At 39.4% G+C, this 26,751-nt stretch overlaps 1 protein-coding gene across 2 annotated transcripts in view; it reads right to left on the bottom strand.

The window, feature by feature from the left end:
• Nucleotides 1-229: 229 nt before the first annotated feature.
• tbkbp1 (TBK1 binding protein 1) overlaps nucleotides 230-26,751 on the bottom strand; it is a 101,914-nt gene continuing 75,392 nt past the window's right edge. For both annotated transcript variants that reach the window (XM_035403778.1, XM_035403777.1), the window contains 3 exons: nucleotides 8,168-8,283; nucleotides 1,625-2,325; nucleotides 230-1,043 (listed from right to left, as the gene is read on the bottom strand). In XM_035403778.1, coding sequence (XP_035259669.1) covers nucleotides 915-1,043; nucleotides 1,625-2,325; nucleotides 8,168-8,283 — 946 coding nt within the window. In that variant the 3' untranslated portion in view covers nucleotides 230-914. The remainder of the gene's footprint in view (nucleotides 1,044-1,624; nucleotides 2,326-8,167; nucleotides 8,284-26,751) is intronic.

The raw sequence follows: 26,751 nt of genomic DNA, 5'->3' as shown, positions 1-26,751 counted from the left end.
AAGTCATCAGGTTTTTTTTTTAATAAAACCAAGTTCGTTATAATACAACTGTCAACTCAACTTTTGGCTATCTTACCTAGCAAGCTGATTGACTAGCATTTCGTTGTAAAGCAAGCTAGCTAGCAGTTCACTACTTATATTTTGCAATCTAGCTAGCAGGCCAAAATGATCTGCAATATGCTACTTCATGACTTTTGGAGGGATCATTCAATTTTATTATGAATTATAATAGTGTCAAGGATTTAATAAAATGTAACAAATAATACATACATTGTAGTGGAAAGAGTCAATCAACTTTTTAAAAGTGACATTTTGCATCAATATCACACCACCCTATTTACATGGAGATCAGTGGCTTTACCCAACAATTCACTGTGGTGCTTGTCAGGCTCAAGCGAGAGGTGTTGTGTATTGAATGAAACTTCTGATGCACTACAGGATGAGTGACATCACCAGTTCCATTGGGAAAAGAACAGTTGTGTACTCTTCTATCAATCTAGTCCCTCCCCAAAAAAGATGGTAACCGCATGTGATTCATCAGCAGGCTGCTCCCCAGGTGCTGGCAGCTATCGACAGCAGAGAAGCGTGTGGTACTTTCGTCGCATTACAAGAGCATACACAATATCTGTTTGAGTAGAAAGAGCACGGGTCAACCCTGAAAGTTCCCAGATGGAAACAACCCTGAACATTGACTGAGTAAAACAAAACTGGGGCAAAGACTGACCAGTGGTCTGTCTGTGTCACATATCAACGAAGCAACTTGTCGTGATTTCCATGTGTCTTCCATCATGGTCGTTAAGAGTCTTTTCTCCCACAATGCCGTTCTGATGGGACTCATCTCGTTGGCACAATATTATTAAAAAGGTTCGGTAAGGCTGGAGCGACGGCAGGCCGGTGTGGCCCTGCTGCAGTCGTCAGATCTTGCTGTTCTCCAGGTGCGAGTCGATGTGTTTGATCAGGGCGTCGTCGGGGTAGCCGATTGGGAAGATAAGTTGACATAGGGGGCAGCTCCTGATGTCATTTTCCTCTGTTTCCATCCACAGCTGAAACCAATGAAATGCTGCTTTTAACATTGAAGTCTGTTAATTTTCCATAGGAATGCAGTCCCTGATAGAGGGCACATTGAACTCTTGAGCAGCATTATTACATTAACATGAAGGGAATGATTTACTGGGACCTTTAGCACAGGCAAAACCTTTTAGCACACACAATACTAATAATACAACTAAGGATTGGTGCAAAACAAATACCATGGCCAATCACAAGGCATGTTATTGGTTTTGCATGTGCTAAATGGTTTTAGTAAATCACACCCAAAGTCCTCAATAGGTGTGCATTTAATTACAGTAAACACAAAATCCACAAAAGATATGCATTTAAGATAAATCTATCCATCTATCATTTCATATATGGTCACAGCAAACTATGGCAGACAATATTTTAATTATTTAATGATGGGACAAGGGAAACGTGAACAGACACCCCTTACAAGTTAGTGTGAATTTTGTCATCTGTGCAGTCATACCTATCATTCAACAACAAAAACCCCAACATTAAACAATGTTCCATTACTCAGGCCCACCTGGGTACAGACTGGATTGAAAATGAGCTTGGCTGTACTCACATTGATGGACGGCCAGGACTGAGCGTGGTCAGCGTGCAGGTAGCCGGGTGGGTGGCAGCTGAGGGTGCTGGGCCCAACCGGGATGGGGAAGGCGGAGCAAGAGGCAGGACCCCGTATGATGGAGGCGGTGGCGGCCGAGGACACCCCCAGCGTGCGCGGCGGGCTGGTCGGGTGGGGGCAGGCCCACTCCTCCTCGTCCTCAGAGGACTGCGGCGGCTGCAGGGGTGCCGGGGGGACGGGCGGGGGCTCGAAGCGCAGGTGGGGCACCTCCGAGAGGGGGAAGGGCAGCTCGCGGGCGTGCCGGGGACTCCCAACCAGGCTGCCCCCCGCGCCCCCCTGTGCCCCCGGCGGGGACTCCCCGCGTTGCTGCTTCAGGTATCCCTCCCCGTACGGACGGGGCTTGGGCAGGGTGGAGACGGGGTCCAGCGTGAAGCGGGGCGGCCGCTGGTAGGCGGAGGGGTCGGCCACCTCGGAGTAACTGCGTCGGCCCTGGAAGCTGGCCCGCAGGTGGTGGCTGGCGGGGCGGCAGGAGTAGGAGGCAGGGCCATCGCTCATCTCTGGCAGGGGCGAGTGGCGGTGCATGTCCGGGGAGAGGCGCTGCAGCACTGGGGAGCGGCGCTGGGGGACGGGAGAGTGCCTCTGGGGGATGGGAGAATGCCGCTGTGGGATCGGCGAGTGGCGCTGGTGGGAGTGATGCTGGACTGTGGAGACAGCGGTGACGTGTCAGCACATGGGCTTAGACAAGATCTCCTCTCTGGCATCATACAGATAATAATCACCTCACCCAGGCTGATTTCAGGTTGATGATTTTTTAATCTGAGCATGTAAAAAAGCAGACTAATCAGTTGAAAGCTGAACATTTTGTAAAGTGCCCTACAGCGGGAACATGATCTTTTGGGGGAAACCAACCGGTTAAACTGAATTTGGCGCAATACCTACCTCAATATTTCAAGATTTGATAGGAATTTGAAAAATAATACAACCTAACACTAACTTAATGTCCTGTTGGCAAGCCAGTCAGATCGAAGAAAAGTGGCTTGTAGTATTCTGGATAGTGGAAACAAGGTGGATACAGTGGAGTTGGAAAGCTAATTGTAAGACGTGAATATGTGGATACAGTAGGTACATCATGAGTAAGCAAGCTAGGATTGCTGTAATTTTTTGATATAGCTTCTCACCAAAATTAAATATACAGTGGGGTGCAAAAATGTGGGCACGCCTGGTCAAAATGCCTTTTACAATTAATATCTAAGTGGAGAGAAGCTAACCTGATCTCTAAATGGTACAAAGTTAAACGTGACACATTCCTTCTTTCTTTTAAAGCAAGATTACTTTTTTCACCACTGTAGGTGGGAGCTTATTTACTCAACCTTTGCCAAATCGGATGACCAGTTCAGGCCAGAGGGGTAAAGAGAATGAAGCAAAATGTAGTTTATTTACTTTCTGTGCCTTGGCACTCAATACGTGATATATTGGGGAAAATAAATAGAATAACTTACAGTAATACATCTTAAAAATGAAAATTTTCCCCCCGATCTACTCATAATAAGAAACGAAAGAATGGTAAATAGAGTATCAAAATTCCATCCGGGAAGTTTTATTTCGCCTTAAAAGTTGCACTGGGTGGACTGCAGTGTTCCTTCATTTTCAAGAGCTCAGCACTGTATTAAGATGGTTTTCCAAATTACCGCACTAATGTCAATTAAGCTGCAGGTCAAGTATATGCAAACTTAATTGCGGCGTATGATTGGAGTTGCGTAGCAGCTAATGTGCAGACAATCTCCCGCTAGTCCCACAATACTTTGGAAATGTGAGACCAGCATTGATGTTACTCTTGGTTAGCAGTGAATTCCGCTTTGCCATTATCCCATGAATACCATTTTGCCAAGTCTCTTTCCTATTGTGGAGTCATGAACGCTGACTTTAGCAGAGGCTACAAAGGTGTGCAGTTCTGTGGATGTTCTCCTGGGATCTATTGTGACTTCCAGTAGTTGTCACTGTGCCCTTGGAGAAATTTTGGCAGCCTGGCCACTATTCCAAACAAATATTCGCAATTTGGAAATAATGGCTCTCACTGTGATTCAGTGGAGTCCCAGAGCCCTACAAATTGCTTTGCAACCCTTTCCAGACAGTTATTTTTCAACAACATTTTTTCTCATCTCTAATGGAATTTCCTTTAATCGTGGCATAGTGTGCTTGTAGAAATTTTGTGGTGACTACTCTTCTTCTTCTTCTTTGGTTTTAATGATGGTTGGCAAACTAAAATTAGTGTATTACCGCCACCTACTGTATGCATTGCTATCTGGTTTAATTCTCTCAAAAAATAAATAACAACAGCCCAACCCTCCCATATCTGACTTGCGATTCTTCACTATTTCCCTATATCCCTGGCGTCTGACTCCCTCCAAACCCTTTCGCCAAAATTCTCTGTATTTCGTCCCCCTTCACATCCGTTATTCCCAAAATCTCTTTCGCTGCGTCCACCACCATCTTGATCCTCTCTGATTTTGTTTCTATTTCACTAGCACAATTGATCACCATCAACATAAATGCCAAGAATCTTCTTCTATCCATATACATAATTTCTCTGTCACATCTCACTTGATCTTTTGCCTCTGTTTCAGTTCTATTCTGTTCCTTCCTCACAGTTCCCGTTTCTGACCTCACTCTCTTCGTTGCTTCTGCATATGTTATTTTGTTCTGCACTCGTGTTCTTTCTATCTCACTTTCTCTCTTCCTTCTTTCACATTGCTTTGCCCTCACTTCATGATTTCCCCCACAGTGAAAACATATTGTCTGGTCTTTAGACAGCCTACAATCCTCATCTGAACACCCATCTTTCCCACACCTTCTACACCTGTGATCCCTTTTCCTACAAACTGCTGCCACGTGTCCATAGTCCTGACACCAATAACACCTCAGTGGAACCCTCTCATATGCCCTCACCCTGTAACTAACGTAATCTGAATAAATCCTCTCCGGTAGTTCTCCCTCAAATTCTAGCAGAACCACTTTCTTGTTCATTCCCCTCCCTATAACTTTTCATTTGCCTCACCCCGAAAACTCCCTCCACCTCCAAGAAACAATCAGCATCTACCGACACCGGGACCCCACTAATCACCCCCCTCCGTAGCGCTCTTTCCCTCATTAAAAACAGACAACTTTTGTCGAACCAAATCTTTTAGTTTTAAGAGCTTTATCCCTCAGTCTTTTCGACTGACACTCCATGATTATAATTCCCCCCTGGTTACCCTCACTGCTCTAGCTTCCCCAATCTCCTTCTTCACCAGTCTCCCTATTTCATGGACTTCATTAAAAACGCCATTTGCTTCCCATCCAGACCCGGGCTTCACATCCACCTTCATTCCTACTACATATTTCTCATCCTTATTTTCATTTTCAATTTCTTTTTTCCTTTTCTTATTTCCTCCTTCTACCATTTCGCACTCCATTTTGTCCCTCCAGCAAAGAGCGACCGAGTCTCGTTATCGACTCACTAACTTCGCAGTAAGTATAAAACTCCCTGGTCGCAGAGCTCTGTGAGGCCATGCTTTTCTTCTCTTGACCTCCGTGGTGACTACTCTGATGGTAAGTTTCAATATGAGAGGGGTTTAGATTCAACAAGAATGACTGCAATCAAGCCTGGTTGTGTTTAATCAGCTGAATCTAATTAAAAATTAAATTTGGTTAATTGGGTTGATTGAGTATTTAAGGGGGCCTGTTTCATATGGGTGATATGGATGTTTGATAGATTTTTTCATTAAATTAATGAAATAATTTTAAAAGTCAGTTGCTAAATCATTGAGGAAATCAGGAATGGGGTAAATACTTTTTCACAACACTGTATTGTGCACTCAGTTGTCCAGCTGGGGTTGAGACTACAAACTGTTTTTGTTGCCCCTGGTACTCGATGTGATGCCTCTGTGAAACGCATCCGTTCAGTGATCGAAGGGAAGTGTCTGTCAGCTCCGTGAATGATTCACATGACACTGACATTTTTTTTAGTGTGGTGCTTTTTCCTCTTGCATGGTTTCTGATGCATGGAAGAAACTGATTTATGTAAAGTGGCTTCTTTCGATGTAAAGAAACAGGTAAGGACACAATGCCCTTAAACTTAATTGGTGACCTTTAATTTCTATTCACAGAATTTCTGGACTGAGCAGTCATATTTACTGTCATATGTATTTGGTCAATACAATAATTCAGATGTATTTTAACATGCTTTTTTGCAATTATTTTACTACAAATAGAGATTCATATAAAAAGATTAGTATAAAACACTCAGGTTGGTGATCCTCATCTAGAGATTGAAATCTCATAAATGTACAAATTAATGTTAGAATCAGTATAATTATTGTAATGCATTTGAAAATATAATAATTGATGACGCATTCTAAATGCACAGTAGTGGTGCTGACTGTGACCTGAAAATGGTGTGTGCTCTGCCGAGTTTTAAAACACTGACGCCCATTAAAGATGGCCTTACAGCTTTTGTGAACAGTCATGCACTTAACAGGAACTTCATATACAATGCAGCTGCTTTTTTTTTTTTTGCAAACGCACAAATGACTTTAAATGGACTGCTAAAAAACTGCCCAGTGAAGTGTTTTTTTTCTCCTTCACACTAAACACAAAGGTCTGCGCTGAATTTGATTGGAAGCCATTCCATTTCTTTACTCTCACATCTAAAACTGGCAAATGTCTCTTTCTAAGAAAAGAGAAAATAAAAATACAGTCAAAAGGCCTTTTTAACATATCCCAGAGACAACAATCATATAGATTGAGCATACAGTATGCTGTGCTTCCTGAAATCAGAAGATAGCGATCAGTAATTTAGAGAAAAAAGACCTCTGCATCTACGAATCAGCAGCTTCTGGTTCTGCATTTTGCTGTTTCCAATTTCAAAGGGGAAACATTGTTTGTGGTTGTGTGGTTGAGTAGGCAAGTGTTAAGAGATAGGGGGTGTGTTGTTTATGCTCTCTGGCTTCAAACAGAAACTATGAGTACATGCAGCCTAATATTGTACCTTGGTTTTCTGTGTGCATCCTGCAAAACCGGTCACATGAACATGCAAAGCACAAACTAAAGTCACGATGTGGTGATATATTCAAACAAAGAATTACCAACCCATGCGCTCAAAGAAGTTTTTAACAAACTAGGCTATATAACAAATGAATGGTGCGTTGGCTTCTCATAGATAAGCATAGAAACGAAAGACGGGGGCCCGCACTCTTAATGAACAGATATAGATTATGAATGTCTACACAACAAAATTCCTTAAAACCCGCATCAGTGAACACAAAAGCGCAATTAGAAGGGGAGATGTGAATTCGCCAGTTGCAAGACACTTTTTAGAACATAAACATACAGTACAAACGCTGCGATGCATCGGCATAGAGAAAATCCAAATGAGCAGAAGGGGCGGAGATTTAAATAAACATATCCTAAGGAGAGAGGCTTATTGGCAATTTACATTAGATACAAGGTGTTCGGGGATGAATGAGGATTTTGAATTATCGTGTTTTTTATAGATCCCCTCATTGTCTTTGGCCTGCAGGGGTTTGCATGGCCCAACTTCTGAACCATCATTAATTAAACACTGTTTTCGTGGATCTTACACTTCATTCCATGTATCTGTTTTTGAATCTATCTTGTATCCCTTTCAAAACAATATGGTTGTTGCTGCAACCTGTGTTTTTCTTATTTTTCTTATTAGCCTTACTAGCCTTATTGTCATACACATTGGCCTAAGACAGGTTTTGGTCATTATTGATTATATGATTATATAATTATTCAATCATTTAGAAGCTAATTTACATAAATAATTGGCTATTATGATGTCTTGTTTATTCTGGTTTTATATTTCCTGTTTGTCAGAAGAACTTTAAGACACTGAGAATGGCTTAGGCCGAAACATGTCTGTCTCTTTGTCCAAATAGGAATAAAAATGAAAATGATTTTGTTGCGTAGACATTCATAATCTATATCTATTCATTAAGAGTGTGGGCTCCCGTCTTTCCTTTCTGTGATATATTCAAACAGAAGTGTTCTTCACATTAAAAATTAGCGCTCATTTTAATTTTCCTGTAATTTAGGAAATTCTGCCTTTCTTTTTGTATTTGCCTACTACTCTTCAAATGAGGAACGGCTGCAGTAACCAGACATGCAAAAAGTGCCATAGTCCAAGTGAAGAGCATCTAATGGTGATTATTTGCAATTTCCATATTGTTGGCATCTGTACATAAAAAGTAGCATCCTTGTTAATTAATTTGTCTCCTTTTCACCGTGTTGAGTATTCTAGCCTATCTGTATACTTAAGTAAAGATCAATAAACCATGGATAATCATTTCAAAAATAATATTATTAAGTGGGTTTAAGGGTCAAATCCTGAGGGCCAAATGCAAGCAATGAAATAACAACATAGACTGCTTATCAGTTGAGTAATGTACTGTACTGCTAATCAGCTGAATAATGTAATGCAATGCTAATCAGCTAAATACTGTAGCGTAAGAGCAGAGGGTCTGGACGTGTTTCCAGGCAAACCTGGGCTAGCCTGCTCCTGGGACATCTTCCTCAGGATCTCCGTCTGCTTGGAGCTCAGGGCCTGCAGGCGAGACAGCTCCTCAGTCAGCTCTGTGTAGGCCAGCGCCAGGTTTACCCTGAGGGAAGGTCACACACAGCAACAGCGCCTTGGATTATCACAATCAGCCAGTGGATGGAACAGGAAATGTACTTAACCCCCCAGTGAACTATAAAAAACTAGTGAATGTAGGAGAGGTCTTTGGTTGGACACATCAAGCCTGTACAAAGCACTCAAGTTTCTTCATAAAATAACAGTGTCCTTGAAATATTAATGTTTCAAAAACTTTTTAAATGGAATATGTCTATGTTATTGACAAACTTAAAATATCATTCAAAATGTGATAGGAGGAAAGATTGAACACTGGAATTAATTGTCACTAGTCTTAAAAGGGCAGTATGGGGCAAGCATGGGTCATATTTTGGTTACCCAAGAGTCATTGCATTTGTTTCAGCTACAAAAAAAACTACAAAACTAACTTAGTTATGCATCATCTAAGAACAGAAGACAGACTGATTGGAAAGTGAAACAAATTCCTCCCCAGTACATTGGTTGGTGCACTGTAAATCTTTCCCCAAAAAAACTATTTACAGAAGTGTCCTGTACAGGACTATAAATATTATATTTAGGGCTCTATTTTCCATTCGGCGCGTAGGGTGCTGCGAGCCGTCTCACTGGTGAAATTACGTCATGGAATTTGACACACCAGAGCCGTTTGGTAATTCCCTGACTCACCATGCCCCAAAGTGGGGGGAGAATCACTGCTGGTGGTGTGTCAGTCAAGATCGAGAAGTGGGCTGCCTGGTGTGAGATTTGAGCCCTCGCCATCCAACCGCTCAGACCAAGTCTACAGCATAAATCACAGACCAGCATAGGGCAGGTTGCTAATTTCATGGCTTTCCCATGCAATGTGTGCATGATCACAGCCCACTCAAAAGCCAATCAATGTATCATATGCTGTCCAATTTGATTTTGACATAAATCCCAGAATCAGGAAAAATGCATACTTTGCATTTATTGTTCATTGTCTTTTTGTTCTTTTTTGATCATTTTAATTCCTGCATTTACTTCAATGTTAAAGAGTTTATGGCTGTGTTTATATTGCATTGTGTGTCCCTGGGGTACTGTATTTTATTCTTTCATTCTTTTTCTTACATCTATTTGTATTGAGGAGAATGACTATAAACACAACTTGAACAATCTTTTCATTTTAATTGACTGTAGTTACATTGACAGCCACCGTACTGGCATAAATTATGATTAGACTGCATTTATAAATTAATGTCTTGACAATTAATGTCATATTTTGCAACAATCTCTCTTTCTGGCATAATAAATGCAATATGTAATAAACATAATATCAACATAAAACAAAAATGTATGAATAATAGGTGTTAATAATTGGAGTCAAACCAGTAATAATCATCCGAAATTCCTATACCAACATAATTGAGCAGTCCAGAATCAGATGAGATTCATTCTAACTCAATTTCTGAAGGAAGTGACAGCCCAACTCTGCACCTCCCGCAAAAGAAACATCTGATTAGGATATCCTTATCCTTATCATCGATTGCAGTCATCGACTATGGAAATTGACAGTACGCCAAGCACAATGCAGATAGCTCTTAAAATGGAATGAAACAAAGTTATTTGATTGGCTATTAATTAATCCATTTGCACCACACTCACTGGTAATATATTCTATACAATCCAGCCCATTTTCCAGGTGCGCCGCTCTCTTGGAGCTCTATGCTGCTTGCCTCTGGCCACAAAAATACCAACATCCACTAGCTACACCCAGTGCACCCACACACTGTGCCATGCAACACTGATTCTGAAAATAAAGCCCTTAGTGTCAAAAACAAGCATGTCGTTGTTCACTGGTATTATTTATTTTTACAAAACATCGCTGAAATTTATGAATACATTTTCATTACACAAATTCATTCCATTCATCTGTATGCACACTTATAATAATAAATCACTTTTAAGAATATAATTATTCAGGACACTTGGTTGTACTGTACGGATACAAAAATACAACCTATGAATAAAATACAAACTATATCAGAACATTTTCACACATTTTCCAGGAAAATATACTTTTCAATTCATTGTCACTGGGGTATAAGTTGTGAATCAATGTTGATGTTGATTCAATCAACATCAACATCAATCATAAACTCTGACTTGCCATTAAATTTAAGTGTTTCCTTTTTATGCAGACAGATTGGCAAGTTTGTGCTGAGAACTCCAATGTGTGTTCTTAATTATGAATCAAAGTTTTGTGAATCAAACAAATTTTGATTGAATCTTGGCCATAGTCATGAAAGGGGTTAGAATTCAATTTTTGGTGTAGTATGAATGTAACTGAAAAACTTCTACATGTACAGCACACATGACACCCTGTTGCACGCTTAGAGTACACCTGCTAGTCTAAATGCAAAGTTACCCATAAATGTAAAAAAAAAATCAGATAAAAAACTGATATACAAATGTACAACAACTCGCTGGTAAATATAAGAAGCAAAAACTTTCTGGTAAATATTAGGAGTTTATAGCTTGGTTGGCTTATTATTATCAGATGTTTGGTTAAGTATATGTTGAGAATTACTTGCATAGCAGTCTATTTGGGTCACATGACACTGGCAGCATGTTTTATAAAATACCACCAATCTATTCAATATACAATATCCAGTTGAGGCCCAAATTTCACATACACCTAGGCTAAAGATATTCAAACTCAGTTTTTCACAATCCGCACATTTTATGTTACCATACAATTCATTTGGCAAGTCAATTAGGGCATCTACTTTGTTCACATCAGAGGTAATTTTAAAACAATCCATTAGAGACAGATTTATTTCAGCTTTGACCCAGTGGGTCAAAAGTTTACATACACCAAGTCTGTCTCTTTAAACAGTCTGCAAGATTCCAGAAATTGATGTGATGACTTTTTAGAAGCTTCTGATTAGCCAATTGTCGTAATTAGGAGTTAATTGGGAGTTAATTGGCACCTGTGGCTGTATTTAAGGGCCTACCTTTAGAGCCACTACATTTTTTGCTCTTGATACTATGGGAAAATCCAAGCAATTCAGCCAAGACCTCAGAAAAAAAACTGTGGACCTCCACAAGTCCAGTTCCTCCTTAGGAGAAATTTCCAAACAGGTACCGCAAGCATCTGTACAAACAATTGTATACAAATATAAAAATCTTGGGACCACACTGTATTCATCAGGAAGGAGGCACCCAGGGCTGAACAAACTTTGGTCTGAAACTGAACCCCAAGACAACAACAAAGGAACTGGTGAAGTAGTCGGAGGCATCAGGTACCAAAGTATCTACATCCACCATTAAGAAAATCCTACATCGCCATAGCCTGAAAGGCTGTCACGCAAGGAAGAAGCCCCTACTCTAAAACCGGCATAAAAAAGCCAGAATGAAGTTTGCAGGTGATCACCAGGATGAAGACCTAGCCTTTTGGAGGAGTGTTCTTGCGTCAGATGAAACAAAAAAATTGAACTGTTTGGCCATAGTGATCAGTGCTTTGTATGAAGGAAAAAGAGTGAGGCTTTTCATCTGAAGAACACCATCAAAACTGTGAAGCATGGGGGTGTCAGCATCATGTTGTGGGGGTGTTTTTCTGGAAAAGGGATTGGTGCACTTCAGAAAATAGGTGGAATCATGAGGAAGGAGGTTTATCTAGAAATACTGAAGCAACACCTCAAGACATCAGCTAGAAAGTTACAGTAAAACTTGGTTGAAACTGGGTCGTCCAGCAGGACAATGATCCTAAGCATACCTCCAAAGATGTAACAAAATGGCTTAAAGAAAACAAAGTGAAAGTATCTGAGCGGCTATCACAAAGCCCTGACCAGAATCCCATAGAAAATTTGTGGACTGAACTGAAAAAGCGTGTCAGAGCAAGAAGGCCCACAAACCTGACTGAGTTACACCAGTTCTGTCAGGAGGAATGGGCAAAAATTCTGGCAAAGTATTGTGAGAAGCTTGTGGAAGGCTTGATTCAAGTTAAGCAATTAAATGGAAATGCCACCAAATACTAACAAAGTGTATGTAAACTTTTGATCCACTGAAAATCTGATTTAGTACATAAAAGCTGAAATAAATCTGTCTCTTGGCTATTATTTTAAAATTACTACTTATGGAAATTAAGTAGATATCCTAATTGACTTAACGCAGGAAATGTATGGTAACATGAAATGTGTGGAGTTGTGGAAAATTGAGTTTGAATGTCTTTAGCGTAGGAGTATGTAAACGTTTGGTCTCAACCGTACAATTCAATATATCAGTGAGTTTCCCATTGTTTGAACATGTGTTAATCGGGGGTAAGTCTCAGAAAATGCTTTGGTTCATTAAGTGGGTTCATGGGCTCAGAAAGTTTGGAAACCACTTTCACATGCCGAGTAACACTCCTGGGAGGGAAAGAATATCTAGACCCAGAGAGATGTGGTAATTTGTGCATGCATTGGTGTTTCATTAGAGAGAGAGTGAGTTCTTTAACACATAAATAAAACAAATGCAAATCTTCACAGTTCATCCTCACAGGATCCTGTCAAACATAATAAATTGAAATTACAAAGACAAAATAAACCAGGACAGCCTTTAAGCTCAGTTTCTGCTCTCACTCCTTCCGCATGTCCATCCAGTCTCAGACAAATACTGTCGAAAGCACACTTTTAAAGGTTGGGTTGATTAACTAACGCAGGTCTGGTGCATGTGCCAACTTAACCAGTACGTGTGGTCTCAGGTTGCCCTGATTTCCACTCCTTAGACCAAGCCCTGCACACATTGCGTTATCATGATGGCTCACACTTCTAGATTTACGTCCTGTTGCTTTCTAATGTACTCTGCTGTGTAAAAGCTGAGACATACAGTCTGTGTTGTATACTCAGTAGTAGAGACAACATGGCTGTCTTATGTGCCAGAATAACATTATGGAATATATGTGTGTGTGTATATATATATATATATATATATATATATATATATATACTATTAAAAATAATAATATAAGATATAGATCAAACCATATGTTACGTGCTGGTGATTTAATCTAACCCCCCTGTGCTTCTCACCTCTCCCTTAATGAGCTGCTGATTACCTGATTGGCTTCACCTGCCTGTGGCTCTTCATAGACCTGCTGCAGCTGAAGAAGAGGAGATGCTTTTGCTTTTTTATTTTATGCGCACATTTTTGTTTTACGTAGAAGTAGGAAACCTGCAGAAGACTCACCATTTTTGTTTCGATTGGGAGAAAGATAACTACTTGTAGTAGTCTAGGGTTGGTAGTCTTATGTTGGCCCTGCTTTGGCCTGACCTGTTTTGTCCAACACCTCCGAATGTTTATATATATATATATATATATATTGGTTTTTTGTGTTTAATTGTCATGTGTCTTATAATAAAAGTTTGTTTATAGTATGTTAGGGAAATTTCTTTTGAACTTTGTTTTGGGCACAAGAGACTTTGTGTTGCATTCCAATTCTTGCTCTCTTTGTTGTTGTACTGTGGATTTGGGACGTAACACTGTATACAACCATACTATCACACTTCCAGTCTGCAACCTAGTCGCCAATCTGGTCCTCAATACATAGAGCCCTTCATTTCTGTACCTGGTTACTAAGAGAAATAACTGACTCTCTATAGAGAAAGCTAATCTTCAAGATGGAATGAAAGCATTTACATCATGTGCAAATGCAAGCACTGCAATTATCACTACTTGGATGACTGACGCCAGGGAATAGTCAGACATGAATGTTTCAAATCAGAGCAAGGACTTCCTGACATTCAAGAAGCCACACAAAAGTTTAATATGAAACTGATTCAGGACACTTTGAACTTCTACCTCTGTTTAAGGCATGTTGAAATGAACACAAGTACAGCTGCTATACTATGGAAACCACATAGTTCTGTTCAGCAAGCCTCACCGAGGTTAGGATGTTAATGAATTCCATTGTGGAATTATAGGGAGCTTCGACAGACATACCCCTGCTCTGTCCCTATACAGTACCTCACACTCTATCAAATATAAAGTGGGTTCCAAGCACTGGTTATGAGCCATGCTTATTGACTGATGCCTTTGGCCTTTATGATGTGCCCCCAAAGCACCAAACTGAACGTGTAGCTTAAGACAAGGCACAATTATTTATGTAGTACCTTTCAAACACAGTGGTAATTTAAAGTGGTTTACACAGGCATGAAAGACAATAAAATATAAGGGCAAATGATAGGTGCTATTCTGTTTTTCCTCGCTCCCAGAGCCTGTTAAACTTTTCAGAAACATGATCAGCAGCTTAACAATGATGAAACACACTCGTTCAGCAGACCATGTCATGATATCCACCAGGTTTCAATGTACAGGCAGCACTCTTTAAAACATTTCATCAACTGAAAACTAAGCATAATTGCATTCTACAGTGTATGGATCATCTGCCTTGTTCATTGGGCTTTGTGAATTTGTGTATGTGCTCATCATTAATGACCACTGGTATATTAGAAACCTGCTGCCATTTGTGCCTGCCAGTGTGACAGGGATGAGTGAGTGATATTAGCAGCTACAAAGTACATCAGAAAAACTATATCAAGGACCAAAAGGGCCATCAAGACTGCTGACCTGTTCCACGGTGAAGGTGCAACCAAACTATTTAAAATAAGTACCCTCCATCTGAGAGAGGATCACTTCCATGTGATCATCCAGCACACCTCCCCAAGTTTTCAGGGTGTAATACAATGTCCACAGATGAACTCATTATGCTTTTACCCCTTCCCACCAAGTCAGACTGTCTATCAGCATGGGAAACAAGCTATTTTGTCATAGCTCAAAGAACAATCCCACACTGCTCTCTCAATTAGTCTTTCCAAAAAAGCCCTCTAAAGAACTGTATACCTTCCCTTAAAATGTGCATGCCCTCTTTGTCTTTAACTACCAATGACATCACCAACATCGGGGGTTGGTAGTGTGTCACAAAATAAGGGTTTGATGAATAAGTTGTACAACAGAGATGGAGAGAAATGAAGAGAGAGAGAGAGAGAGAGAGAGAGAGAGAGAGAGAGAGAGAGTGTGTGTGTCTGTGTGTGTGTGTGTATGGAAAAACAGACAAAATCTGATAACTCAAGTCTGATGCCTTATCTGATGGATTATTACCAGTTTCAGAAAATACACTTCTGTTTATCATAACTTGACTCAAATCAGTTGAACCTTTGAGGTTAGCAAAGCCGTGGATCATACAAATAAGCTACTGTTATCTGTACCACACAACCACTGGTATTTCTCCCCAGTAAATGCTTAGACTTAGGATAACTAAGCACTGATGATAATGCGTTCTGAATAAGCAAATTGAAAGTGTCTGTACACTGAATAATCAGGCACAATGGTGTTGCATGATATAGCTTTGCAAAAGGATGTGAAACACAACCTTTCAGCCAAGTAGAGGAATAACAAATGGTTGGCACTTTAAAGAAATGCTTATCTTGATAGATCAATTCAGACACACAGGCACCTGACTATCTGCTAAAAACAGAATTATGGACAAATTCGAAGAAGATTTTAATTCAGTTATATCACAGACTTGCCAAATACAAGGCGTGACTTCGTTGAAGGACCTTCAGCATGTATGTTTGGATTCGCTGTTATCGAACAGAGATGTACTCGCTTGTTTGCCTACAGGATTTGGCAAAAGTTTAATTTTTTCAAGCGTGGCCTACAGTATGCAGTCTGCTATCAAATAAATAATGGCCAGAAGAAGCAATGGTTTTGATTGTTTGCCCGTTACAATCAATACAATCATTTCCCCAAATAGTGGCGAACTGATGCGGGTCTGTGGAAAAGTTTGCCTCCGCTAATGTTTTCCGGTGCACGTTTCAGACCACGCCTGGCCAAAACACTCTGATTGGTTGGGAAAATACAACTATCCGGGGAAGGTTGCCTCCTTCGTTTATGCCTAGAACATCAAGGCATCGGCCAGGCTCTGTTGAACGAAGTGAAAAAAGAGACTGGCTCGCAAGGCTAAGTGACCAGTAAACGAATGTCAACACAAAAATAAGAACAGTAGTTTTATCCTGATAGCTGAACACTTTATTTGAAATCATTCATATATCCACAATATAAATTGTATGTGGCATAAATTATTTAAGGCCCTCTTCTCTGTGCAAGTGGAATCTGGGTCTACACCTGAAGACAACTGCTGAATAGTTTTTGTTTTACAGTTCACTTGTAATAAATTTAGTGGCAGCTTAATGCCATTTACATTACATTGCAATCATTTAGGCAATGTTTTAATCTGGAGAAACTTCCAGTGTAGAAGAAAATAAGTGCATTCACCTGATTAATACGATCAATAGCACCAGACCTGACTAACGACATTCCTAGACCAGTGAATGTATTTGAAATAGCACTAAAGCACTAATGCAAATTATCTATGCTAAACAAGGACTAAAATACAAATCCTGAATACATACAGAGTATCTCTATAACCCACAAAAATACTACAGTATATAATGTTTTGGTACAGAAGGTTAGAGTGCTAGGAAGTGGGGGGTGTTTAGTTTGTGTACGAAGATGGCCAATGATTCTGCTGTCCTGATCACCATAGGGGGGTTCATTCCGCCACTGCCATTGAATCCAAATAGGCATCCTGACTAGGAGAACCGACAGAGGGACGGGAGAGCCAGTTGCCCTGAGGTGGAACAAGATAGTTCGGGAGTGAGATCTGGCCAGGCTGTCAGGCTTCAAGTTTGATTGGAATAACTGCCCTGTAGGCTAGTAACAAGGTTTTAAAATAGATACATGCTTTTGGTAGCCAGTGAAGTAAGTAGGACAGTTACTTTACAGGACTGGTTGACAAACTGTGCCCAGTGTAATGTGGAGTCAGTCTCAACAGGGGCCCTGTATGCACATGCTTTTGTATGGGTAAAGCAGCTTCTTGCTGATTCTTGTTGATTAAATCTTTCATGCATTCTCACTGTTTTTTTTCCTGAAGCAGAGTGAAAGTGTAATGACTACAGGAAGATATCAATGAATACATTTACTATTAAATGAATAAATGAATACAGAACTAAATGTCTTGCTGTTGGAGGGGAGGAAAACTTCACATTTTGTTTTGATGTAAAATTCACAAAGTGCTTCACAGAGGCCTTTAAATAAATAAATAAATAAATAAATAAATAAATAAATAAATAAATAAACTCCAAAACAAAGATCAAGCAGAGGCTGAAAGCCAATCTGTGTAGCTTATTGCTTAAATCTGGTGACATTTTTCAAATGACATTGATTTCCAAGAAGAACAAAGAAAACTGAATGCTTAGGAAACTGCACTACCTTTGACATTAATTAGTTTGTATTTATGCATAAAAACATAAGAAATCCTTATCACACTTCAATGTTCAAGACTGCTTGTCTTGCTACTGTATATTTTTTCTAGCTCAACATTACCTAGCAAGAAAGCTGTTCAACAAAAGCTTGTCAGTGGTCAAAGATAAATAATCTAAGAGAAAATGACAGGTGAAAAGTTTTTCTCCTTTTTACATCTAAATTCCCCTATAACACCAGCACCGACAAAAAGCCTGGGATATGTGTATGTTTTTTTTATTTTAAAGAAGTGCCTCTTAATCCACTGTCCATCCATATTTGCTTGAAACTTTGTTCACATAATTTATGGACTAGGAGAATTAGCAAAACACAAGCAAGTCACAATTCAGTCATGCCGATTGCATACAGATTACATAAAGCATCATGCATGAAAAATACAGCTGTGTGTGTGAGCTTGAAAAACAACATAAATTGTTTTTTAAATGGAATTGATACTTTTCTGCAAAAAGTCACTAAACATGACAGCCCAATGTGTACATTTCAGTTTGCCATTGTTCAAGGCCAAGATAGAACAAGACCTCAAAGTTCCACCTTGGCAACTATTGCTATGTGACACATTCTGAAAGAAGCAATGCAGCATTACAATGTTGGACTTTCTTGTGTGCTCTCTGGGCTGAGTCACTAACCACCCACTGTTATCTTCCCCTTCCAGCTATGAAAGACAGGATACAGAACCACAAGGGTGGCATGGCCTGTGTAAGTTTCTTTCTTCAGAATTACAGCTGCTAAATAACACTCTGAGGAATAATAACATGACTCCTTCTGACACAAACATGAAGTCAGAATACAAAGGGTTTCAGCCTTGAAAATACTGAATTGCTTCTTCTTAAATATCTTCTAAAAAGAATAGTATTTAAATATTAAGCCGTTATTCTACACATCAGTGAAACATGTTATTCTATTGTCTCAGCTGGACATCGCAAATTGTTTTTAGCTCTACATTTTGAATTTACAAGACCTGAAAAATAAGACAGCCCTTGACATGCTTACTGGTAACTAAATTACAATTCAATGAAGCACATTGATAAATTCCGTCTGGCAGAGGTCATGGAATTTACATTTTGTTATGGGCCAAACGTTTACCATTTTTAAATGCAGTGACCTAGATGTTTGCTCTTCTGATTTGTCTTATTTAAGCACGTCCTTATGTAGTTCACAATTAAATATTTCACATTTATAAATACCTTATCACTACATTTATAATACATTTTGAAAACAGAAGTCACACAGAAACCAAAAGCACTCAGCAAATGACTCAAATTAATGAAGTTTCTAAATCCATTCATACAGATACAAATATAGTGAATTGTATTTATAATTACATGTAGCAGGTACTCCACAACAGCAACATAAATTCTTCCTGACATTTGAAATAAAATAGTTTTAAAATTTGTGTATGAAGACAAGTTAGCTACTTGGCAGTTTCATCAGCCATCCTTTTCCCCTGTGTTTGCAACTACAATACACTGCCGTACAAGTTTTGTTGCAGCTTTAAATTAAATAAAGAAAATTTAGTTACACAGTCAAAAACAGCAATACCAAACAGGCATATATATATATATATATATATATATATACAGTACTGTGCAAAAGTCTTAGGCACCCTAGATTTTTAAATATAATATATAGTATATATTTGGTCTTAGATGTTTCTTTTTTGTTTTCTGCATTAGTGTGTCAGTATAAAAGAGCAAATTTGAGATTTCCAAACATGAATTTTCCAAAAAATGAAATTTTACAGATACATTTTTGTATTTTGCTAAATAAAGTAATATTTTAAGTAACAGACTACTTTTCAGATAAAAACTTGATCAAGGGTCTCTGGGATTACCTGGAGAGCCAGAAGCAAGCAAAACAGCCAAAATCTGCAGAAGAACTGTGGCAAGTTTTCTCCAAAATGCTTCGAACAACTTACCAGCCGATTTTCTTATAAAACTGCAGGACAGTGTACCTAAGAGAATTGATGTAGTTTTAAAGGCGAAGCGGGGTCACACCAAAAATTGATTTTATTTAGTTTTTAACTATTTACTGCTCTTTATATTATTTTTTTCGATATTTATAACATTTCAATTCATTATTTTTGAAAGCATCTTACCTTTTTCACAGTACTTTTTCACAGTACTATATATATATATAAGAACAATATATTATCATATATATGGAAAGGTAAGGACTCACAAAAAGAAGTACTCATACCTTGTTTTTCATTTTAATTAAGAAAAATATTTTTAAAACCAGTAATGTGATTCCTGATCTATCATAACAGAGTGAGATATGAAAACCTGACTTAAGTCCAAAACTGTAGACCATACAACTGTAAATCTACAACTGTTTGGCAGAGAACCTTAATACAACAAATATGGAAATATCCATTGCAATTGCAGCAATGTATCTCTTTGTTCCACAGAGAATACACTATTACACCAATATGACTCAAGCAGACGATGCAATTAATCCAGGGATGCATTCTCAGAGAAAATCATTTGTACTGTACTAAGGTATCTATAGATTTACAATTTTGTTAATATTAGCTGTATGTAGAATGTCAAAACAGACACATCAATGTGCATCAGATGTATATGTTTTGACATTCTACATACAGCTGGTTCTAAAACATGAAAATAATATAAAAGCAACACATATTTTAATGTGAATTCAAATTAAAATCGCAAGTTTCAACATCCAATATTCAACAGACTCAAGGTGGATCATGTCCAAGACGGATCAGAGTTTTGTGGAGACAAAACAGAACTTTGAACTAGAAGAGTGCACTCAGTAACGTGCAGATCTCAGCCAGGCGTGTTAGCTTTGCTGATGCAACAATAGAGGCTACACAATCAATGCAACCAGACAAATACAATATAAAGTTTTTACAATGTGCCACTGAGAATCCCAAAAACGGCGATTCAGTGAACGCTAAAGTTGGTGACATGTTAGCTAATGTCATTCATATCACCCATGATGTGACAGAGCTAACGTTGATGTTATAGTCTGGCACTTTCGTTTCAAATCTGGACAGGAACAATCTGGACAGGAACAATTCCAAAAGACCAGCGATGTAAATTATAAATTTCAACGTGAAAATGGCAACAAAATAATTGCCACAGATTTAAACATTAACGTACCCCATTAGTTGGCGGATTATTTTGTTGGCATTTTAACATAGAAATTGACATTTTACAGTGGTGGTTTTTAATTCCAAACGGAAGCAGTTGTTGATCACTTGCGGCCCCTACCAGCCGGTTAGGAGGAGTGAGGAGTTGGAACTTAATGTATTTCAATGGACAATGATGGAAATTCATTCAAATAAAATACTTGTCGTTGACCGATTTGCAAAATATTCGAGAATTCAGGTCCTTGGCCTGCTGCCATGCACAACAAGTATTAGGCTGATTGGCCCAGTAGTATGCGAGATTAGCTGCGGACAGATACACAAACAAACACACACGTGACCAAACGCATAATCCCCTCCAGGCTCTTGCCTGGCGGAGATAATTAGCTGCGCAGTTTTCAAAACAATGTGCATGCATTAGCCACATCCACCTCTGGCTATGCAGCTGTTCCCTCACCCCCTCACAACAGAGCAGCTGTGCAGTAACCACGTGTGGCCTCATGCGACCTTTTCCTTATGAACATAGGTCAAAATTAATTTTCACACTTTTTAAGAAGTATAATTGCAGGCTGCTGACCATGACCCCTTTAATGCAACCTTGACCTCTAGTGGTAAAATATCATTACTGCGACTTTGTGATGTGAACAGACAGATAGACAGCCAGATGAACAGAAAAGCAAAAAAAATAGAAATGCATTCTAATTGAAATGTAACACACTCAAGACAAATATGTGAAATAGTCTCAATATATTTGAAATCATGTTTTACACTTTTCAAATATTTAAGGATAAAAATGCATTAGACAAAACATATAACAACAGTTATAGACAGGGATGAATATGCATCTTCAAATATCCTAAACAATTTGAGTGCCAAACCAGTTAGACTATGTTTTAATACAATTGATCGTAATACGTTCAATGAAACCTCCAGCTTTTCAAATACAGGCAGCCCTCGGGTTACGAACGAGATCCGTTCCTAAGTCTGTCTTTAAGTCGGATTTGTAGGTAAGTCGGAACAGGTACATACGGTTGTTATATAGTGCCAGTTAGTCAAATGTTTGTCTTAGTATATAGTATATATTTTACCTTTCTATGCATATAAAACACTTAAGAAACATTTTCAAATACAACTTGCAATGTTTTCATGAGCGTCACAAAGTAGTGTGTGCGTTCGTTATTACAAACCATTGTATTTAACTCTAATTTTTAATATAATAGGCTTTATGGCAGTCCATTCGTAAGTAGGAGTTGTCCGTAAGTCGGACGTTCGTAACCCGGGGACTGCCTGCAATACGCACACTGGCATCAGTGCACTTGGTATTTTTATCAGAAAAGTTTCGGTCATCCAAAACTTCCCTTGCCCAGTGAAAAAAGCTTTAAAACAGCTGCTGACACATTCAGAGTACTACACAAATGGACATCACTCTGCTACACTGTCTGTCATTACTGCTGTAGCCCAACAGGCTCTCTGAGGCCTACTCTGTTCACTGACCCACACATCACAGGTTAATTTCACTACTCCAGACAGGACAATCCCAGTCTCGGACCCCACAGCCAGTACAAGCTTCCCCCCAGACTTTTTACTTTAAAGGTTTATACTTACAAAAGCGGGGGTACCATTGCCAGTGGAGGAGCAATAACGAGTGCATAAGCCCGAGAAGCAGAGCAGGAGAGCTCAGAATCCCACTCTGTCTGTCTGTCTGTCTGAGAGAAGGAGTGTGTGTGGTGCCAGTGTGTGTAAGTGCGCATGCTCCCAGTTCAAGGCTCTGGGGGAGTGACACTTCTCTTCAAAAGGCTCTTGGTATTTATTGACCATTGTCTTACCTTGTCTGTCAATTCTTCCTTTTCACACATGCCTGCACACTTTTCACAGCTTCGCCTGTGGACTCGCCTTGTTTCCCTTATAGGTGGTACATAGAAAGCTGCAGCTCTGACTAGCCTGCACCAGTGCATGTGTGAAAACCACTTTTCTCAGAGTGTTACAAACATTAAATGGCTGCCTTTACTTCTGAGGAGGCAACAAGCTTTGGCTGGCCTAATCAGCGCTCAATCAGTGTGTGTGTTTACTACAAAGAGATAAGGAGAATAAAAATAATGCTTTGTGTGTGTGTGCATGTGCATGTGTGAGTGTGTGTGTGTGTGTGTGTGTGTTTGTGTGTGTGTGTGCATCTAATGATTGCTTTCACAATGTCTGAATTAGCCTGAATTAGCCTGAATGTTCATTAATTCACTGCCTATATCTTCAAGCTGACAGTGAACCAATCCAGCTTTAAAAAATTCCACTGTTTTTGTAGAGGGAGAAAGTCAACACTGAAGTTCCACTGATTTAATGGAAAAGAGGCGTAAACTTTGAGATCAACAGAATTACTGCTGGTGCAAGTGTATCTACGTCACACTACTGCAATTGTCACATTATTATTGAAGAAATGTGAAATCATTAACTGACCTGCAATACAATAACACTGACTACAGGCTATAGCATGCCTCGCTAGCCAACATGGTCCTTGCTAGCTAACATGGTCAGCAGCAGCTAAATCCCTCTTCTGATAGTGCCTTCCAATTCCTATCAGCTGTCTTCTTGAAGTAACATAACAGCTAATTCTGATAAATATTATGACTAACCATTATGTATTTTTTTTAAATATCGCGCATGTCAGGATTCGGCTCTGTTTCTGTTTTTCCTTTTTGGGCTGCTAGATGGAGGCACTTCAGTTTGTATTTCTGTTCGCTCCCTCTTTAGTTTCCCTTGTGTTAATTGGATCATTGTTTTCTATTATTCTATCATTGTTTTTCTCTGCGTCTCGTTATCCCTTCCCTGTCTGGTGTTATTGTGAATTGTGCTCACCTTTGTCTGATCAGTTTCCATGTCTATTTAAGTTCTTTGCTTCCCTGACTCGGGTGCTGGTTCCTTGTGTTTCCGCATGTGTTTCTGCCACTGTGTTTCTGACTCCGTGTTTCCGTCTGTGTGTTTCCGCCCACGCTCTTTCTTGTGTTCTGCCCTGCCCAAGTTCTGTCCTGGCGAAAAAAACACATTTCTGGACGGACGAGGAGACCAACATCATGCTATTGCAACTAAAAGAGTTAAATATCCTAAAATACATGGATGGAAGAAAAACACGGAATGGCGAACTATTCAAAAAGGTTGCGACAAAATTGGAGGAAGCAGGATTTATAAGAAGCCCTGAGCAGATCTGTGTACGGTAGAAGCACCTCATCTCATCTGTACCAAAACTAAAGCGTATAGAACATACAAAATGTACAGCCCTGTAAAGTTGTCAATTTTTTGTCTTTAATAGTCCAGGCACAGACAACATAGACAGACAAAACCAACAAAAGATAGCTTCGATGAGGGCACCGCTTGCTACTAGCTACCTGTTTTGGTTCCACTATGTGACGCAAAAGGTCAACCGGAAGAAAGTCTTCGTCAGACACACCTCGGTCAATAAATCGATTCCTTCCGAGTCATGTATATCGGACAACGAAAATAGTCCAATAAAATCTCATCTTTGGCCAAATGAAGCTATTAATATACAGTGGCAAGAAAAAGTATGTGAACCATTTGGAAATACCTGGTTTTCTGCAATAATTGGTCATAAAATGTGATCTGATCATCTAAGTCACAACTATAGACAAACCCAATGTGCTTAAGCTAATAACACACAAATAATTATAATCTTTCATGTCTTTATTGAACACACTCATTAAACAGTTGCAGTGCTGGTGGAAAAAGTAAGTGAGCCCTTGGATTTAATAACTGGTCAAACCCCCGTTGGCAGCAATAACCTCAAACAAGTGCTTCCGGTAGCTGCGGATCAGACCTGCACAACGTTCAGGAGGAATTTTGGACCATTCTTCTTTACAGAACTGATTCAACTCAGCTATATTCTTGGGATGTCTGGTGTGAACGTCTCTCTTGAGGTTATTCCACAGCATCTCTATTGGGTTAAGGTCTGGGCTCTGACAGGGCCACTCCAAAAGGTGGATTTTATTTTTTTGAAGCCATTCTGTAGTAGATTTACTTCGATGTTTAGGGTCATTGTTCTGCTGCATCACCAAACTTCTACTGAGCTTCAGCTGGCGGAAAGCCACCCTGACATTATCCAGTAGGATATCTTGATAAACGTGGGAATTCATTTTTCCCTCAATGATGGCAAGCTGTCCAGACCTCGAGGCAGCAAAGCAGCCCCAAATCATGATGCTCCCTCCACCGTACTTCACCGTTGGGATGATGTTTTCATGTTGGTATGCGGTGCCCTTTTTACGCCATACGTAGTGCAGCGTGTTCTTCCCGAATAATTCAGCCTTAGTTTCATCAGTCCACAAAACATTTTCCCAGTTTCCCAATTCTTGATCGTAGGTCTTCTGAGATCTTTTTTTTGCAAGGCATGGTTCACATCAGCAGATGCTTCTTGTGAATAGCAAACTCAAAATGTTTGAGTGATTTTTATAAGTCAAAGTAGCTCTAACCCACACCTCCAATCTCGTTTCATTGATTGGACTCCATGTTTGCTAACTCCTGACTCCAATTAGCTTTTGTTGAAGTCTAGGGGTTCACATACTTTTTCCAACCTACACTGTGAATGTTTGAATGATGTATTCAATATGGACAAGAACAATACAATAATTTGTGTGTTATTAGTTAAAACGGATTGTGTTTGTTCATTATTGTAACTCAGATGAAGATCATACCATATTTTAAGACAAATTCATGCATAAATGCAGGTAATTCCAAAGGGTTCACTTATTTTTTCTTGCCACTGTAAATCGATTTCAACTATGCATGTAAACGCACTGAGTGTGCTTACAGGCTTGGGCAACGGGGAAATGTGACAGCACAGAGATCTATCAAAATCCACCCAAGCTGAGGCAAAGCAAGAGCAGCGGCTCAACCACATTGCCAGCCTGAAACCCTGCCTGTGCAGACGGCCACCGCATCGCTGAGCTGGCTTCACTCCCACATGTCTGCTGCCTCAGTGCCAACTGATCTGATGCAGACAGCCACTGCATCGCTGAGCTGGCTTCACTCCCACATGTCTGCTGCCTCAATGCCAACTGATCTGAAGCCACAGCTACAGAGCCTCTCTGAAGGAGTGACACAACCCCTGAAATGGGTTTTTTAGATGGAACAGAATGTCACACTAGGGAAGAGTGACTGACCAGTGTGCTCGTGACACAAATAATAGGAGAATAAATTCTGACTAATGAAGCTTGTAAAACCTACAGTGTTCACCTATGTTACTTGAAACAACACAGGATGGCACAGATATATGGAGCAAACAGTAACATAAAGTAGTTCTGTGATCCGGCAATACAAAAGATAATATCAAATACATACTATGTTAAATGCAAAACATTCTCCATGAATTTTTCTAAATGATTAAAAATATTCAGGTAGGATGTCAGGAAGAATAGTAAGACATTATGAAGTTTGATCCATAATAGCATCAGTCATATGCACTAGCTTTCAAAAATCTTCATTTTCAAAATTCTGGTCATGATCATTTTGCATTTTGGCTAATTTAACCTATGTGTAAAATACACATAATAGTTATTAACAAACCAGACATGTAATGCAATTCAACACTGCTATTGTCGCGCCCAAACAAACACCAATAATGCATAATGTTTCTGTACACAACAGATTTAACTCTGTTATTGCTCAACTGTGGTATAACTATGGAAAATACCTAATAGTGGTATGTTTCATCTTTTGAATATGAGATCTGCCATGTATTCACACTATTTCTACTTAGTAATACCAGTGTTAGGCCTACACAGAATATTTAATAAACTGCCTAGCTTGCTAGCTTTGAATGTGAGTTGATGAACTACCTAGCAAGCACCTGAATTACCTCAAAATGGTGTCTATGTATCATGGCCTTAATAATTGTGAAGGCAATGACAATCGTCTTTAATGGACTTAAAGTATGATCTAAGCCACAAGATCCTTATATACTGGGAACAAATAGTGATGACTTAATACTGCCAAATTCATATACTTTCTCTGGTTCTCTTAGTCATGAAAAAATCAATAAAATTTAATTTA

The sequence above is a fragment of the Anguilla anguilla genome, chromosome 2 (assembly GCF_013347855.1).
Source record: "Anguilla anguilla isolate fAngAng1 chromosome 2, fAngAng1.pri, whole genome shotgun sequence".
In the NCBI taxonomy this organism is placed as follows: domain Eukaryota; kingdom Metazoa; phylum Chordata; class Actinopteri; order Anguilliformes; family Anguillidae; genus Anguilla; species Anguilla anguilla.
The sequence above is the reverse complement of the archived record's forward strand: the minus strand, read 5'-3'. Positions and strand labels throughout refer to the sequence as shown.